The 15,573-nt window shown below is 32.9% G+C and overlaps 1 protein-coding gene across 1 annotated transcript; it reads right to left on the bottom strand.

The window, feature by feature from the left end:
• Positions 1-8,536: 8,536 nt before the first annotated feature.
• LOC109812757 (transcription factor MYB15) lies at positions 8,537-10,469 on the bottom strand. Its single transcript, XM_020376798.3, has 3 exons — positions 9,949-10,469; positions 9,305-9,434; positions 8,537-9,017 (listed from the first exon to the last, which is right to left on the bottom strand). The coding sequence occupies exons 1-3, from the start codon at positions 10,076-10,078 to the stop codon at positions 8,606-8,608; spliced, it is 672 nt and encodes a 223-aa protein (XP_020232387.1). The 5' UTR covers positions 10,079-10,469; the 3' UTR covers positions 8,537-8,605.
• Positions 10,470-15,573: the final 5,104 nt, after the last annotated feature.

Raw genomic sequence — 15,573 nt, 5'->3', positions numbered from 1 at the left:
ATGGCTTTCTATGGCCAACACCAACAAAGATCTCACCAGTCTTCCTCACAAAATCGTGGGATTTCTCAATCTTTCACATCAATCGGGCGAGGATTTCATGCCCAAACACCAAGTAATCAAACTCGAACTCACTCTATCGTGACCACTCAGCAGACACGTCCCCCGCCACCGGGAGCACGTCGTATGACATCTACAGAACGCGAGCTATATCGAAATGAGAAGTGTCAGTATTGTGGCAAGATGGGTCATATAGAAAAAATATGTTGGTGGGTGCCTAAGAAACCAACTCAATCTGATGATATACCACAAGCTCTAGCTGCACTCACCCTAGATAACACAATAGCTAAAACAAAATGGACCTCTGACATTGGAGCCTCCAATCATATGATAGGTAAACCGAGTATGCTTAATAACATTAAAAAATATTCAGGTACAGATTCTGTCCTTATTGGTGATGGTTCTTCTCTACCAATTCTTGGTACTGGAGACTCATTCATCAAGCAAAGGAATGTTTCTCTACCCCTTCATGATGTCTTACTAGTTCCTTCCTTAACAAAGAATCTACTTTCTATAAGTCAATTAACTAAGCAATTTCCTGTTAATAGTGAATTTTCTAATGTTGATTTTTGTGTTAAGGAACGAGAAACAGGGAAACCAATGATCACAGGGAGGCGCAAGGGTGATCTATATGTACTTTCTCCCTCACCTGAATTGCATTACTCTCATCGTTTCAAATCTGGATCAGCAGACACTTGGCATCAACGCCTAGGACATCCTCAAACTATAGCTCTACAATTGCTAAAGAATAAAGGGTTAATTGATGTAGTAGGTATGACCATGTTGTTTCATAGTGGTGCTCCTTTGTTTCTATGGGTTGAAGCTTTTACTACAGTTTTCCACTTGATTAATAGGCTTCCATCATCTTCCCTTAATTTTGAAACTCCATATTTTGCTTTGCATGGAACACCCCCTGACTACACTTCACTTCAAGTGTTTGGGTCTAAATGTTTCCCTTACACCTGGGACACACGACGCCACAAATTTGATCCAAAAACTACTCTTTGTGTCTTTGTTGGATACAGTGATAAATATAAAGGATATAAGTGTTTTCACCCTCCTAGTAAGAAATTTTTCATCTCTCGACATGTTGTTTTTGATGAGTTAATATTTCCATATAAGAAGCCTACTAGCCAAAATAATGCTCCACCTACTACAAAACATGTCATTAGTATTTTTGACTCTTGGTTACCTCACACTAACTCTGACTCTTGTGCAGATTTGTCAGCCCCTCCGTCTACTTCACCATGCTTAAGTCCGCTACCCACAACCTTGATACGCTCTTCTACTGCACACCTTCCCGTTGCAGCTTCTCTCCCTTCTATCAATCCACTACCATCCTCTCTGGATCAACTTGGCATCACACATGAGTCAATCACTCAACCGGAACAAACCCCACATCCTGAAGTTGAGCACTATGAGTACTCCACAATCTGAACATGTGCTTGAATTTAGGTCTCCCACCTCACCTTCTTCACATGAGCCCGTCTCATCAACACAAACCCAACAACCACAAGATCTACCTTTGCATCCGATGGTTACTCGTTCACAACGCGGAATAGTAAAGCCTAATCCAAAATATGCATTACTTTCTACCTGCTCTGAGGACATCCCACGCAACCCGCACAACATTCGTTCAGCGCTATCCCATCCTGGGTGGAAGGCTGCCATGGGTGAAGAACTTGAGGCTTTACACAAAAATCAAACTTGGCAACTTGTTCCTCGAACTTCTAATATGCATGTCATTGGCTCTAAATGGGTTTTTAAATCCAAACTCAAACCAGATGGATCTCTAGATCGCCTCAAAGCTCGAGTTGTTGCAAAAGGATACCACCAAGTTGATGGAGTGGATTATATTGAAACCTTTTCTCCAGTAATTAAGCTAGGAACCATCCGATTAATCATCACTGTCGCTCTTGTTCAGAAATGGCATATTCATCAACTTGACGTCAAAAATGCCTTTTTACATGGTGTTCTCTCTGAAAATATATACATGGAACAACCTCCTAGAATGGCTGATCCTAACTCCCCAATCCATGTATGCAAGCTCCAAAAGGCTCTTTATGGCCTCAAACAAGCACCTCGGGCCTGGTTTGATCGCTTTAGTTCATTTCTTCTTAAATATGGTTTTTTTTTGTAGCATGGCTGACCCTTCCTTATTTATTTCTCACACTAATTCTGGATCTATTATTCTTCTTCTCTATGTTGATGACATACTTCTCACAGGATCCTCCACCACCCTCGTTTCTAACTTTATTAATCTCTTGCAATCTGAATTTGCCATGAAGGACTTGGGGCCTCTTCACCACTTCCTAGGAATTGAGATACTTCCAACAGATGATGGCCTTCATCTATCTCAATCACATTATGCTTTAACTATCCTTGACCGAGCTAACATGGTTGATTGTAAACCGATGAGCACACCTCTTGAATCCAAGACCAAGTTCACATCAAATCACACTTTGCTTGAGGATCCAAGTCACTTCCGTGGGCTTGTTGGAGCTTTACAATACCTCACTTTTACCCGTCCTGACCTTTCATACAATGTTAACTATGTGTCTCAATTTATGCATGCTCCAACTACTATGCATTTCAAAATGGTTCGGCGTATCTTGCGATATGTCAAAGGCACTATTAATGTAGGTTTACATTTTACTTCTAACACGACACTTGATCTTTTTGCCTTTTCAGATGCAGATTGGGCAGGTTGTCCTACCACTCGACGTTCTACCACTAGTGGAAAATCAGCATATTAAGTCACCCCTTTTACGTCGGAAATACGAAAATCTGACGTAAAAAAAATACGGTGGCATTTTTGTAATTTTTGCGAACTTTTTTACGTCAGACCTGGTAGGGTCTGACGTAAAAAGTCAAATCTACGTCAGAGGTACGTTGTGTCTGACGTAGATTTGACATTTTACGTCGGACCCTACCAGGTCCGACATAAAAAAGGACGCAAATTTGAATAAGAGAGCGCGAGGCACACCGCGCGCATTCACTCTTCATCACTTTTCGTTTTTTTCTCTGTAAACTCTCTCCCTCTCCTTTGTTACTAAATCGTTTTTTTTGTCTTTTGCAGAGGGATGAACTCTTTGTTACTCATTCGCACATTGTTGTTGCTCCTCAGGTATGAATCAAGGTTTCGTTAGCACTTTTCTATTTCGCATTTCTACTCTGGCTATCTGTTTTATTCGATTTTTTGGTTGTTTTATTTGTATAGGTAGTGGACGTTTTCTTTTGGGTAGTTCTACGAAGCAGAATGGTTTGTTCTGCAAGCAGAATGGCCTGTTCTGCATGCAGAACGACCGGTTCTCTAAGTAGAACGGGTCGTTCTGCTTGCATTCTTATGTTTTTTTTTGTTTTTTTTTACTATTTTTACGTCGGATTTCGTAATGTCCGACGTAAATTTACGTCGGTTTTGCAGGTCCGACGTAAAATTTACGTCTCCTGCTTTTACGTCGGTATGTTTTCTGACGTAAAAAGCTCAAAATACCCGACATAGTATACCTCTTTTGTCCTAGTGTACCACTGGCTATTGTACTTTTCTTGGAGGCAACCTCATATCGTGGTGCGCAAAGAAACAACCCACCGTCTCTCGCTCTAGCACCGAAGCTGAATATAGGGCTATGGCTAATACTGCAGCTGAACTCACATGGCTGACATTCCTTTTGAAAGACCTCCGCATCCCGCTTACTTATCCTCCCACTCTTTATTGTGACAATATTAGTGCTCTTCATCTCACCATCAATCCTGTCTTTCATGCCCGAAGCAAACATATTGAACTAGACTATCATTTTGTTCGTGAACGAGTTGCTCTTAATCTTCTTATCACTCGCCACGTCCCCACCAATCATCAAGTTGTAGATCTCTTTACTAAACCTATGTCAAAGGCTACACTTATGCATTTTTGTCCCAAACTCTGCCTTCAACCTCGGCCTCGTTTGCGGGAGGGTATTAATAATATCAAGTAAGACACAATCAATGGGATTAAATTGACAGATAAAGAGCAAACAGAATCAGCTATTATTAAGGAAATAGATTACTACAAATCAAAAACAAATCAACCACTATTCAGGAAATCTGGTGCAGCAAATCAATTATAATTTGGATTGTTTTATTTCAAATAATGGAGCATCATTTGCTACCTTATTTAGAAATCAGCCTTTATCACTATTTGTAATATATTTATCCTCCGACCCTCTGCTTTATGCAGTGTTCACGTTTCTGTTTTACAAAGATTAAATTCACCTTCCAATTTTCTTCTCAATGTGGTTGTGAGATTTCATACTTTTAGCCAAGCATATTTTATGAATTAGTTAGGTTGGTATATTTGATGACAAAGAGGGAGACACTTTGGGTTCAGAATTCAGATCCTCAAAGACAAGTACCATGGAAAAGGCATCACATATATATTTGTTTAGATATAAGTTTATGAGAGTTTTTGAAATTTTTTATTAAATAAAGAACTTTTTTGGGTAGACTTTTCAGCAATACTTCTTATTTGTATCCATAAAGGATTTTATTCTAATCCTGCATTTCACATTCGGCATAGGGCAGCAAGTGAAATAATTTCATGTTATTCATGAATAGAAAAGTATGAATGAACACTAGACCAACTTAGAATGAAATCTACAGTTAATGGCAGAATTCTGGACGACTTAATAACAATTCAAATTGGTTGGGAGCTTAGATATGAGAAAACTAAAGACAAATAGAATGAAATTTTAATTATATTTTCTTTTACTGTGTTTGGATATAATACTTTAAATAGGAAATGTATTTTAAGAAAGGATTTCAATTTTTTTTGTGATAAAATTATCCATTTGGATATATTATTTGAAGGGATTTAAATTTTTAGAAATTCATGCGATAATTTTAATTAATTATAGAAACAGGAGGATTTCAATCCCATCTAAAACATAAGAATTTTGAAATTCCTCCCGTCTTCACTCATTGTCACTCGTTGGCTCGCTCCCTGCTCTAGTTGTTGGCGCCCTCTCTCATTCGAGCTCTCTCTCTCTCTCTCTCACGATCTCCCTCATTTGAGTTCTCTCTCTCACTTGACTTCTCTCGTCACATTTCGCATGCTGGATTCTTGGTTTGTTTCTCTATAATTTGTCTATGCATTTCTTGTAATTTCTGATGTCTTCCATATCTAGAGTTTTTTTTGTGTTTTATTTTTAATTTATCTCTTATTTGTCTCTATGTTTCTTCTCATCTACGATGTATTCTCTAATCGAGGAAACTTTTGGGTTTTTTTTACATATTTGGTAATTTGATTTCCATTTTTATGGATTCTCTATCTTTACAACTTTAAATAGTTGTACTAAAGTGGTATTTAATTTATTGTTTTGGATATTTGTGCGTCGTGAAAGTGGTTGTGATTTATGCAAGATGATTTATTGTACTCTGTATTTCTTGCATTGTAGTTACCTAACTAGCTTATTTGGTTTGGGTATAAATATGTGTTTGCATTGTAGCAATTTTGATTTTCAGAATTCTGATTGCAATTATATAATATATGGTTTTAGTTATTAAGATATCTAATGCATGATAGGAAGTTCTATGATGAATTATGGTTATGATTAAAGTCAAATCATAGAAACTTGTCTTTGTTGAGTGAAACATTATTCCAACATCAAATTTAAGGTTAATATCGTAACCAAAAACTTGATGACGGATAGTTCTCTTTCGGTGTTGCGCTATGATTTGGACATATTCATTATAATAGGTAAAAGTTTCTGACATGTGATTCTAAGGATGTAATTGTGCATGCAGAACAGAAATGGTTTAGGGTTTAGGGACTATACATTAATGGTTGTACAAATTATATATTAATTGGTTCATGGTGTTGATAGTTATTGCTTGTTATAGACACGTACATATTATATATATATGATTTTTCTTTTTGCAGATTTATCAGATTTCACAATGATGAAAATGGAGAGAAACAATTATATCAGAATTGAAATTTGGTATTATAAACTAGGACAGTGAAATAGTTATGTCTAAGAATACTACAGGGGTTTTGGTTTTGCAAGGAGAGGTGTAATTAACATTAGTCACCCAAAATCTTCCTTGCTTTTCCAACCATAATTTAAATATCACTACACCAAAATTAATTTTTTATGCCAATTAACTTATTATTTAGTTGTCATATAAATAGTCATTATTTTTTTTACCAGCATTTAAATAAAGGCTAGTGTATCCAGTATCACTAATACTATTACCGGCATTTATATAAAATACCTGTAAAGATCTACTAAATTGTCAGAAAAACTTATTTTTTTTAGTGACAATTCTAGTAGCCATTTTAAAGGCTATTAAAAGTTATTTTTTTTTCAATTGTCTCCTTTACTCTAAATAATTTATTCCTATAATTTTCTTTTCTAAACTCATAACTTATATACTTTTTTTTATCTCTACTCGATGTGGGATTTGTAAGATGAGGATTGTCTTTTATTTATATATTTTTTAATTTATTTTTTTAATTGTCTTATCTCTTAATAAGAAATGTGAGATTTATAAGGTGAAAGTTGTTCTCTAATTGTTTTATAACACTATTGAATTTGGTAATAATAGGTGATTTGATACTAATTTAGAATAGTGAATTAGGAGTCAACCCTATAAAATGAACGTGTAAGGTGATAGTTATTACTCACTTATATATTATTTAATTATTTTATCTCTAATCGTTGTGGGACTTAAGTTTTTTTTAATAAATAATTGTCGCTAATAGTAAACTTTAGTATAATATAAATATATTTTTAGTGACTATTATATATTAGCCATTAATATTTTTATATATGGCGGCAATTAAATTATTATCATTAAATAATTGTCATTAGTAACAAATTTTGTTGTAGTGCATGTTTATTATTTTGTAATTAGTGTTCAAATTGAATAAGGAGCGTGTCAATTGTGTGTTATATCTTTGGAGTGACCAAGATTAATTATTGAAAGATAAGAGGTGAAAGTTTTAATTTAGGTAATATTAAATGTTTTAAAAACATTGAGGAAGTTTTGGTTAAATGATTTTTTAGGTGAATGACTAAAGATGCGGGTGGAACTATTTAATTAAAACCTAGCATCCATGCTGGAACCCATTCCACCTTTTTTATTATCTTATAAAAATGCTATTAGAACCATTTGGATTGTTTCCTCGTATATTATCCAATGTTAATTCCCATTCATGTTTTTTTTTTTCTTTTCATATGTGTTGATATCAGCCTCCTTACTTTCAAAGCTACTATCAGCTTGTTGATTTCCAATTTTTTTTTTGTGGTGATAGTTTATATTATGCGTCTTTCTTGCTGTTATTTCATGGTATATTGGAGCAATAATTATGTTGTGTTCCGTAGTAAACTATAAAAGAGAAATTGGGATATATTGCTTGTATTATTGTATAGTTGCTATGTTGTAGATTATATGAAGAGTTATAGAACTTGAGAAAAGAATTGTAAAAAGAAAAAAGAGAGACAGAGAGATCAAAGGAAAATTCAATTTCATTAAAATTAAGGTTTCTCGAATGCCTGAAAATACCTTTTGCCAATGAGATAAAAAAAAATCAATTTCTATCTATAGTGCACTCTATGATCTATTCATGCATAGTATCATCAGTATATATAGCAAAATTAAGGTTCTAAGTAAAGAAAAAAATTGTAAAATGTAAAAAGTTAAGGTAAGTTTGTCAATAAGTAGAAATTTGGATACCTTGAATTAGCTTTGATTTTAGTTCCTCTTTATGTATGTGATACTTTGAAATTCAATGAAGAATATGTCATAAAATACTCTTACAAATGTTGATATTTAAAATCTTTATTTTATCTTGTAAAAGCTTCAACATTAATATTAAGAGTTATTGTAGTAAATATCAAGAGGTTTACTCATATTTGTAAAATTTAGTTAGCAATAATGTTAAAATTATTTTTCATGTTCAATAAAAAAATTGACTTTTTTTAATTTAAGTAATATAAGTTATAAATGAATTTTTATTTATTTTAAATAAAATATTTTATAAATAAAAGAAATTAAAATGTTTTATTCAAATATAAAGTTTTAAACATTAATTAAAATAGAAAATTTAAGAAATGAAGAAATCTAATTACCTTATCTAAACATAAAATTTTGAAAATTAAAATTGTTAATTTCATTACCCAAACACAATAATTTAAAAATAAAAGAAAAACAATTAAAATTCTTATAATTTACAATTCTCTGGAATAATCTTCTATCCAAGCACATTATAGAAATATAAAAACGATAAGTATATGTAGATACCTTAATATCACAAACACTATTGATGCTTATCATTTCATTTTATCTTTTCTTTCTATCCTAGTATATTATCTATCATACATCCATTCTCTCTTTCCCTAATCACCCATTAATTCTCCCTAGTCTCATACACAATACTCCTTTCATTAAAATAAGCAGGTTTATGCATGCTAATTTACCCGAGAAAACAAAAAGAACGAAAGAAGAAAAACCAAGCCAATATTATTCCAACAGCCCCCAAACATCATAAACTGGACAAAAACTTTCGGGTTCATGTCACAAAAGGCGCGAGAAATTCGGCTGAGATGTAGGAAATTTCGTAGAGTTCTTTCCAGGAATATGCACCAATAGGATCTGTGTTTTTCTTCACAAAATCAGCAAAGTCATCAATAACCAAATTCCCATTACTGGCCGGTGCAGGCTCCGTTATTGTGCAGAAAAAATCGCTCAGTGATGGAGAAGTAGCTTGAGAACTGTTTTGGAAAGGGCTTGTAGAAACTTCCACGGAGTCCTTCTCTTGAATATTGGATTCAACTAGGGAGTGTTGTTGCTTTGACGGGGAAGATTCAGCTTTTTCGTTTGTTGCTGAATAGTGTTGAAAGCGCTTCTTAAGATGAGCGTGCCAGTGGTTTTTTATCTCGTTGTCTGATCTTCCAGGTAAGTGAGAGGCAATCATAGACCACCTTCAAGTGAAGCCAATTGCACTAAATTAACTTTGGTTTATATACACGTGTTGTATATTGTTAATTATATGTGTTCATCACTAGAAAGAAATTATAAATACTTATATATAGGAGAATACCAGTTAAAAATTCTGTTTGGACAAATAAGAAAAATAAGAAAATATGTTGACTGTGATGAATTATAGAAATTTCTCCATGCAAAAGCTAATTTCACCTGAAGAAACAATGCCGATTATATATTCTGGTTGAGCGTTAATTAAGTTCTCACAATTCAGGGTGTGTCATACCTATTGCCAAACCTTGCGTGCAGTTTGATAATCGTCTCTTCTTCTTCATCAGTGTAGTTCCCCCTTTTGATGCCTGGCCTTAAATAATTCATCCACCTCAATCTACAACTCTTTCCACACCTTGCAAGACCTGAAAACATATTGCACAATTATATTGGTTCTATACGGATTCAAGCAGGAGAATTTGAAAGTAATTTCCTCTTTTGATGTTTGACCTTGAATTGATCATTATGAATAAGACATATAACATAAACTGGCGATCGTATTGGAGATTCTGGAGAGTAGATCTGTGTTCTTAAACTCCCTCCCAGTTTATTAATTGGCTGTTTTTGTAGTTGCCTTATGTTAAAACACCGTAATTAAAAACTAAACGAGGTTCAAGACGTTGATATTTAAGTGACCATATATCACATTTTTCATAAAAAATAAATAGGCGAAACTATATTAAAATTTATGTATATAAAAAAAAAATACACACAAAATTTACACATGATGTGATCATGTAAAACTTATAACATAAAAGGATTCATTCCTGAATTGACACTACCAAAAATTTATGGTTGCTAATTGACACAAATAATTATCACACACATACTCTATATCCTAAATTCAAAATCTTAAACATGTGTACATGGTACACATACCTGCAAGCTTGGGCAGTTGGCGCCAATTCTCGTGGCCATGTTCGTTAACATAGGCAATCAACTTCATGTCTTCTTCTGGTGTCCATGTTCCTTTTCTCAGTCCACTTTTGTCACAGTTAGGGGTTCTCATCTTTCTCAACCTAACAAACTCTCTCACACTATATATATAACACTGTTAAGGTGTTGCAGTTGATTGTGCGTACGTGTGTGTGAGAGAGAAGAGAGTTTGGTAAAAGATACAAAGCCGCCAGACAGTTTCCCTATATATAAACAGATGAATGCGAACGAGGAATAATAGAAAGTAACAAACCTATGATTGTTTTGGTGCCAATAAATTAAGTACACTGGATAGGGAAAGAGGCATTAAACAATTGCAAAATAGTAGCCCTACTTTTGTCTTCCAATGGGAATACTTGAAGCTGTCTTCCTAGGTTGTATTTTCGTTTACCCAACTACTCTGTTGAATTCGTTCTTAATTAGATGATTCTCTCAACGAAATCGCGTACCCTATTCAACTACGAACTTTGCATAGATCGTACTTTCTTCTTATAATAGTAATAATAAATAATATATATAAAAAAAAAGAGTAATGAATTACATTACGTGTATCTACTCGTTTCTGAATTTTTTGATGATTTTATTAAGACCTAGTATGTGTCGGCGGTGAGCACCATGCATGAGTGGAAACAATTGAAAAGGTGGACTAGAAAGAAGAGGGAAGACTCAAACACCGTGTTATCCATTAACTAAGAATAATGAAATTACGGGAAAAAAATCTCTATTATTAAAATAAAATTTTTGTTTATTAGATATAAAATAAAAAATAAAACTGAGACTTATTGACACACATAATTATCAAAGTGATATGAGCTGATTCAATAATTAAATTTGTGAATTGATTATTCTATAAAATGTTATTAAAGTGATAAATTTAAAAAAGAAAAAAAAAACTTTCCTGGAATAATTTGAGGTTCCCTGTTAGTTTATAGTCTTAGTCTTCTTGAAAATTGAAGTCTACTTATTTTATAAGCTCTGACTTTTCAAGGTGTGAAAAACATGCTCGCTTGTGGAACAAAAGTCTTTCCCTTTCACTCCTCAACCTAAATCAGACCACGGTGAGCATATAAGAAAATTATATGATATAAGAATACTGCACTGACCAAATCAAATCGCCCATTCTAACCCGGATCAAGAGGGTTTAATACTTGGATGTGTACGCTTAAACTTGGTTTTGGTTTGTAGTTATTATCTTTTCTTTTTTCCTTTTCTGTGACAAAATGGCTGTTTTTCTCTTTTGCTTTCTTAAGTATCTACTTATCATCTGTGTTAGAAGAAAATTCTCGATTCTCAAATAACTTTTTAAAGATCTTATTTGAATAAATTTCTTTATAAATATTTATAAAAGAAAAAAAATAGTAAAATGAATTAAATTTTTTTCATAAACTAAATAATCCAATATGCATTTTAGTTTGTGAAGAAGTTAAAGAGACGAGTTTTATAAAAGTTAAATGTGTAAGTTGATTTTATGTAATGGAAAAATCTCAAATCAATTTTTTTTTTCTTTTGCAAGTGCCTTTGAGAAAAAAGTTTATTCAAAATAAGACTAAACACATTTAGAGAATTTTAAAATAAGAAAATAAGAATTAAAAAAATAATGCTATTAATTTTCCTAATTAATATAATTATATGTAGATAGCTCTCAAATACAATGACAGAAAGTATAAGTGGAAGAGACTAATTTCCTATGACACGGCAAACTCTGTATCTACTTACCAACATTGCTAGAAAAATTTATATCAACATAAAAAATTATAAGCTGTTTTGTAAAGTTTCAGCTATGTTAAATGGAAAAGTTTTGAATTGCGATTTACCAAATTTTACACGGTGCAATCCGCTTAAACATTTCTTTCCAAATTAAAGTTAAGTGACCTGCACAATAATATGACTGAACGAGTTTTTATCAATCCTATACAAGGATTAATAGGTGATAAGTGCTATGATTTCATTAAGTTTATGACCTAGTTTGAAACACTTATATCAATTTTTCTTGTTTTAGACTTTGTTTTTAACTCAAAACATATCTAAATTGTTAGGTGATCATATTTTATTTTTGAATCATGTTTTTAGATAACTTACAAGTATTTAGTTGTTGTTTTGTAGTTTAGGAGAAAGCTAGGAAAGAAGGAAGGAAGTTAAGCACAAAGTGGTGAATTTGAAGTTGAAGGAATTTGTGGTTAAGTCCCCAGGCTAAGCCCCAGATCCAGGCTTAGCCTCAACTTGGCAAAGAGTCCCTGGAACAAAAATTCAATCCTCACGCTGAGCGTGGAACTGAGGCTGAGTGTGGGAGTCCCAGAACTTCATTTCACTCCAGACCTATCCCCAAGCTTAGCGTGGCTCTTACGCTTAGCGTGGATTGTGCTGACATGTCATTATTCATATAAGACAAAAGCTTTTATGACCAAAAAGTAGAATTTTCGAGGAGAGAAGTAAGGAGGATCATTCTTGGAGTTTGTGTGGCGGCTAGAGAGCTCTGGAACCTTCAAGATCAAGCTTCTTCCTTTCTTCATCATTTGTAGAGTTCTATATGTCTATGTGTAGCTAAACTCACCCTTGTTGGGGTTTGATGTAACTAAACTCATTCTCATGTGTAAACTCTAAACTATAAATCTAAGTTGTTATTCAGTTTTATTGCTCTTTTTCTGTGCATAATGCTTGTTATGGCTTGATCACCCTTAACTTGAACTTAAGGTTTTTAAGAGATTGAGAAATGATTTTAAACCTTTGACTTGAAATAGAGCAGCTAATGGTGCTTATTGCTAGAGATAGAGTAAATGTCATTGGTCTTTCTTAAGCTCTTGTTTTTAAAGCTGGTTTCTTGGTTAAACTATGCAAGAGATTAATAGTTTAAGTTAGCAACTTAAATGCCAACTTGTAAGAGATTAAGGTTGGTTACTTTTGAGAGTGATTGATAAATTCTGAATAATAACTATTGTGAACTTAGTGATAAGCATGAGAGGAAGGTTTAGTGAAGTCAAACCCCAACAATTTATAAATATTGCATTAGAATCAAGTTTTGCACTCTAAGTGTTTACCAAAATACCAAAAAGAATTGTTATTGCTTGTTTACATTATTTACTGCAGCAAATCAAACTCTTATTGCTTTTCGGTAGCTTAGTTAGTATAACAAGTGAAATTGTAAAGTGGTGCGCAAGTCCCTTGGGAGACGATACTCATACTTTCATTGAACTACTTATACGATTTGGTACACTTGCCAAAGGAGATAACAATAGGTCTCACATGCATGCCAGAAATTAGTCAATCTCCTTGGCTTCCAAGTCTTTTTAGAAATGGACCACCTGAATTCGGATACAAAATATTTATAAATATTTACCAGTAGGAGAAAATATTGCAACCACGGAATGGCTTCAATCTTGACTGAAAAATTAACTATTTTACAAAATATCATAACATAAAATTTTAATATATACAACTATTTCATAAAATTAACTTATAAAAAATGAGTGATTGAATCATAACAAAAAAATAATAGAATGGCAAAGTGTAAAGTAGTAAAATTTAATTTAGAGTATCTAAATTATTATTCGAATCTGTGAATAATTTTATGTGTGAACTTGCATGCCACTAGCTCAACACCTACATGTTAAGCAATAGGGTTTGGGCCTCCTAGTAGCTACTATCAACTACAACTTTTTGAATGAGTCTGCAACTAGGCAGCATTGAATCCTAGTTATTAATGACTCTCTTGAAGCATGGATGAGTGAATATATATACAAGTTATCATAACTATGCATAATATTAATGAATAGTGAGTAAAAAATGGGAGAGGATTGTGTAGTCATATAGATATAGATGGTTAGCTAGGGTTTGTTTGACAGACCATTTCTATGGATTTGATATCTTTTTCCTCCCCTATATATATACATGTTTATCCTTCGGCTTATCTATTATACATAATAAATCGAAAAGTTAAATTATGTTATGACATCATTTACCGGCCGATATCTTCAGTTGCTAAACTTAGAAGATTAGTGGTAAACTTTTAGAAACCGTAAAGCTAAATAGTCATCTTAGCGACTACGTTTAGTTCAGTAGCTGAGCAAAACTGATCAAATCGGTCACAAGCAGAAATAAGTCCTAATATATGCGTTGTTGGTGGCATTGATTTATGGAATTAAACATGGCAATTGAGAGTTCCGTAACCAAATTCATCTCTAAGTTATAAATTATTTACTAAAAGAATGTTTACAAAAGGTGGATAAGTCCCTAAATTGGTTGAAACCTAGAAACCGACTATATTATATCACGAAATTGATCACTAAATTAATGATTTCCAAAAAAAAATATATAATTTTACCTTTAAAGTCGTATCTTAATCTCTAAAATACTTTTATTCATTTAATTTTTTAAGATATGCATTTAAAACAAATGATAGGAATATATCAAACATAATAAATAATTTAATGAATACATTCATTTATAACAAAATGGTATGTTCAGTTTGATATGTAGATGTTCATAAGACTTTATCTAATGTTGATTTTATGTATTCTCAAGCAATCGTCTTATACATTAGTTTTTCTATACTTTACAAAAACAATTATGTTTATTATTAGGAGTTATAATTTGTCCTTTGATCTAACAAGGTCAATTTAGTACCTAATTATTATCTTTTCAATACTTATATTCCTTATTTATTAGAGTTTTATTTAATAAAGTTGTGAATGTAATTCTTTTCCAAGAGCTAAAGTTTTATTATACTTAATTTTTGTATTCTTATTATTTAAATTAAAATATTTTGGAGTAGAAAAGAATTACATTTAGTGATATAAAGCATGTTGGTCCACTCGACCAATGTATTATGTCTTTAATATGTTTTTTAGTTGTATTTTGTAAAAATGTTGACTAAATTGAAATTTTTTGTTTGTTTACTGTGTCAAGATCTTAATTGCTTCATTATAATTTATTGAGATTAGCAATTTTAATAATTTGTGCACTATGAATAAGAGACAACTTTGGCGAGTCTAAAACTAATGATCAAGAACAACAATCTCCCTTGCATCTTTTCCTTATAACCTCTCTAGTGAGCTTATTTCAAGAACATGTGTTTTGATGGATGAATTCTTTGGTTTGACATGCTAGAGTTGCTTATTTCTTATCTTGGTTGGGAAGTATGTGAAATTGTTCCTCATACTTTTGCTCTCATTTTTTGAGAACTATGATGTGGAGTGTCCTTTAAACTTGGTGTGATGTGGCCGTTGTGTTGCCTTGCTTGTTTTGTTGTTATTTTACTATTATTGTTAATAGATTAAGGACGTAATGGATAGTAAAGACGAATGTGTGAGAGCTAATACTCCCCAGGCTATGACATAGGCTATGGGAATCAGAATCCGAGAACTGGTGTTGAGAAATTGGAAGAAGAATTGAGGTTCCTCATTTTGGCGCTACAATTGTGAAAGTTATAGGGAGAACTATACATATTGTGAAATCCTTTGACATAGACAACAGGGTGAGGATTGTCGATCATGCAAATATGGGCCCAACGCAAAAGAAAAGACTTCATGGAGAAGAATCTATTGCTAGTTCTACAGCTAGTGATGGAGGTGA

The sequence above is a fragment of the Cajanus cajan genome, chromosome 8 (genome assembly GCF_000230855.2).
Source record: "Cajanus cajan strain Asha chromosome 8, NIPB_CcT2T_4, whole genome shotgun sequence".
In the NCBI taxonomy this organism is placed as follows: domain Eukaryota; kingdom Viridiplantae; phylum Streptophyta; class Magnoliopsida; order Fabales; family Fabaceae; genus Cajanus; species Cajanus cajan.
This window is presented reverse-complemented; position numbering and strand designations above follow the sequence as displayed.

Bases quoted from the DNA above. Each gene is read 5' to 3' on its own strand.
- LOC109812757 (XM_020376798.3), bottom strand. From the start codon at position 10,078: ATGAGAACCCCTAACTGTGACAAAAGTGGACTGAGAAAAGGAACATGG. The intron at 9,435-9,948 runs GTATGTGTACCA...ATATGTTTTCAG, and splicing joins CCAACTGCCCAAGCTTGCAG to GTCTTGCAAGGTGTGGAAAG. The intron at 9,018-9,304 runs GTATGACACACC...CTTCACTTGAAG, and splicing joins CACGCAAGGTTTGGCAATAG to GTGGTCTATGATTGCCTCTC.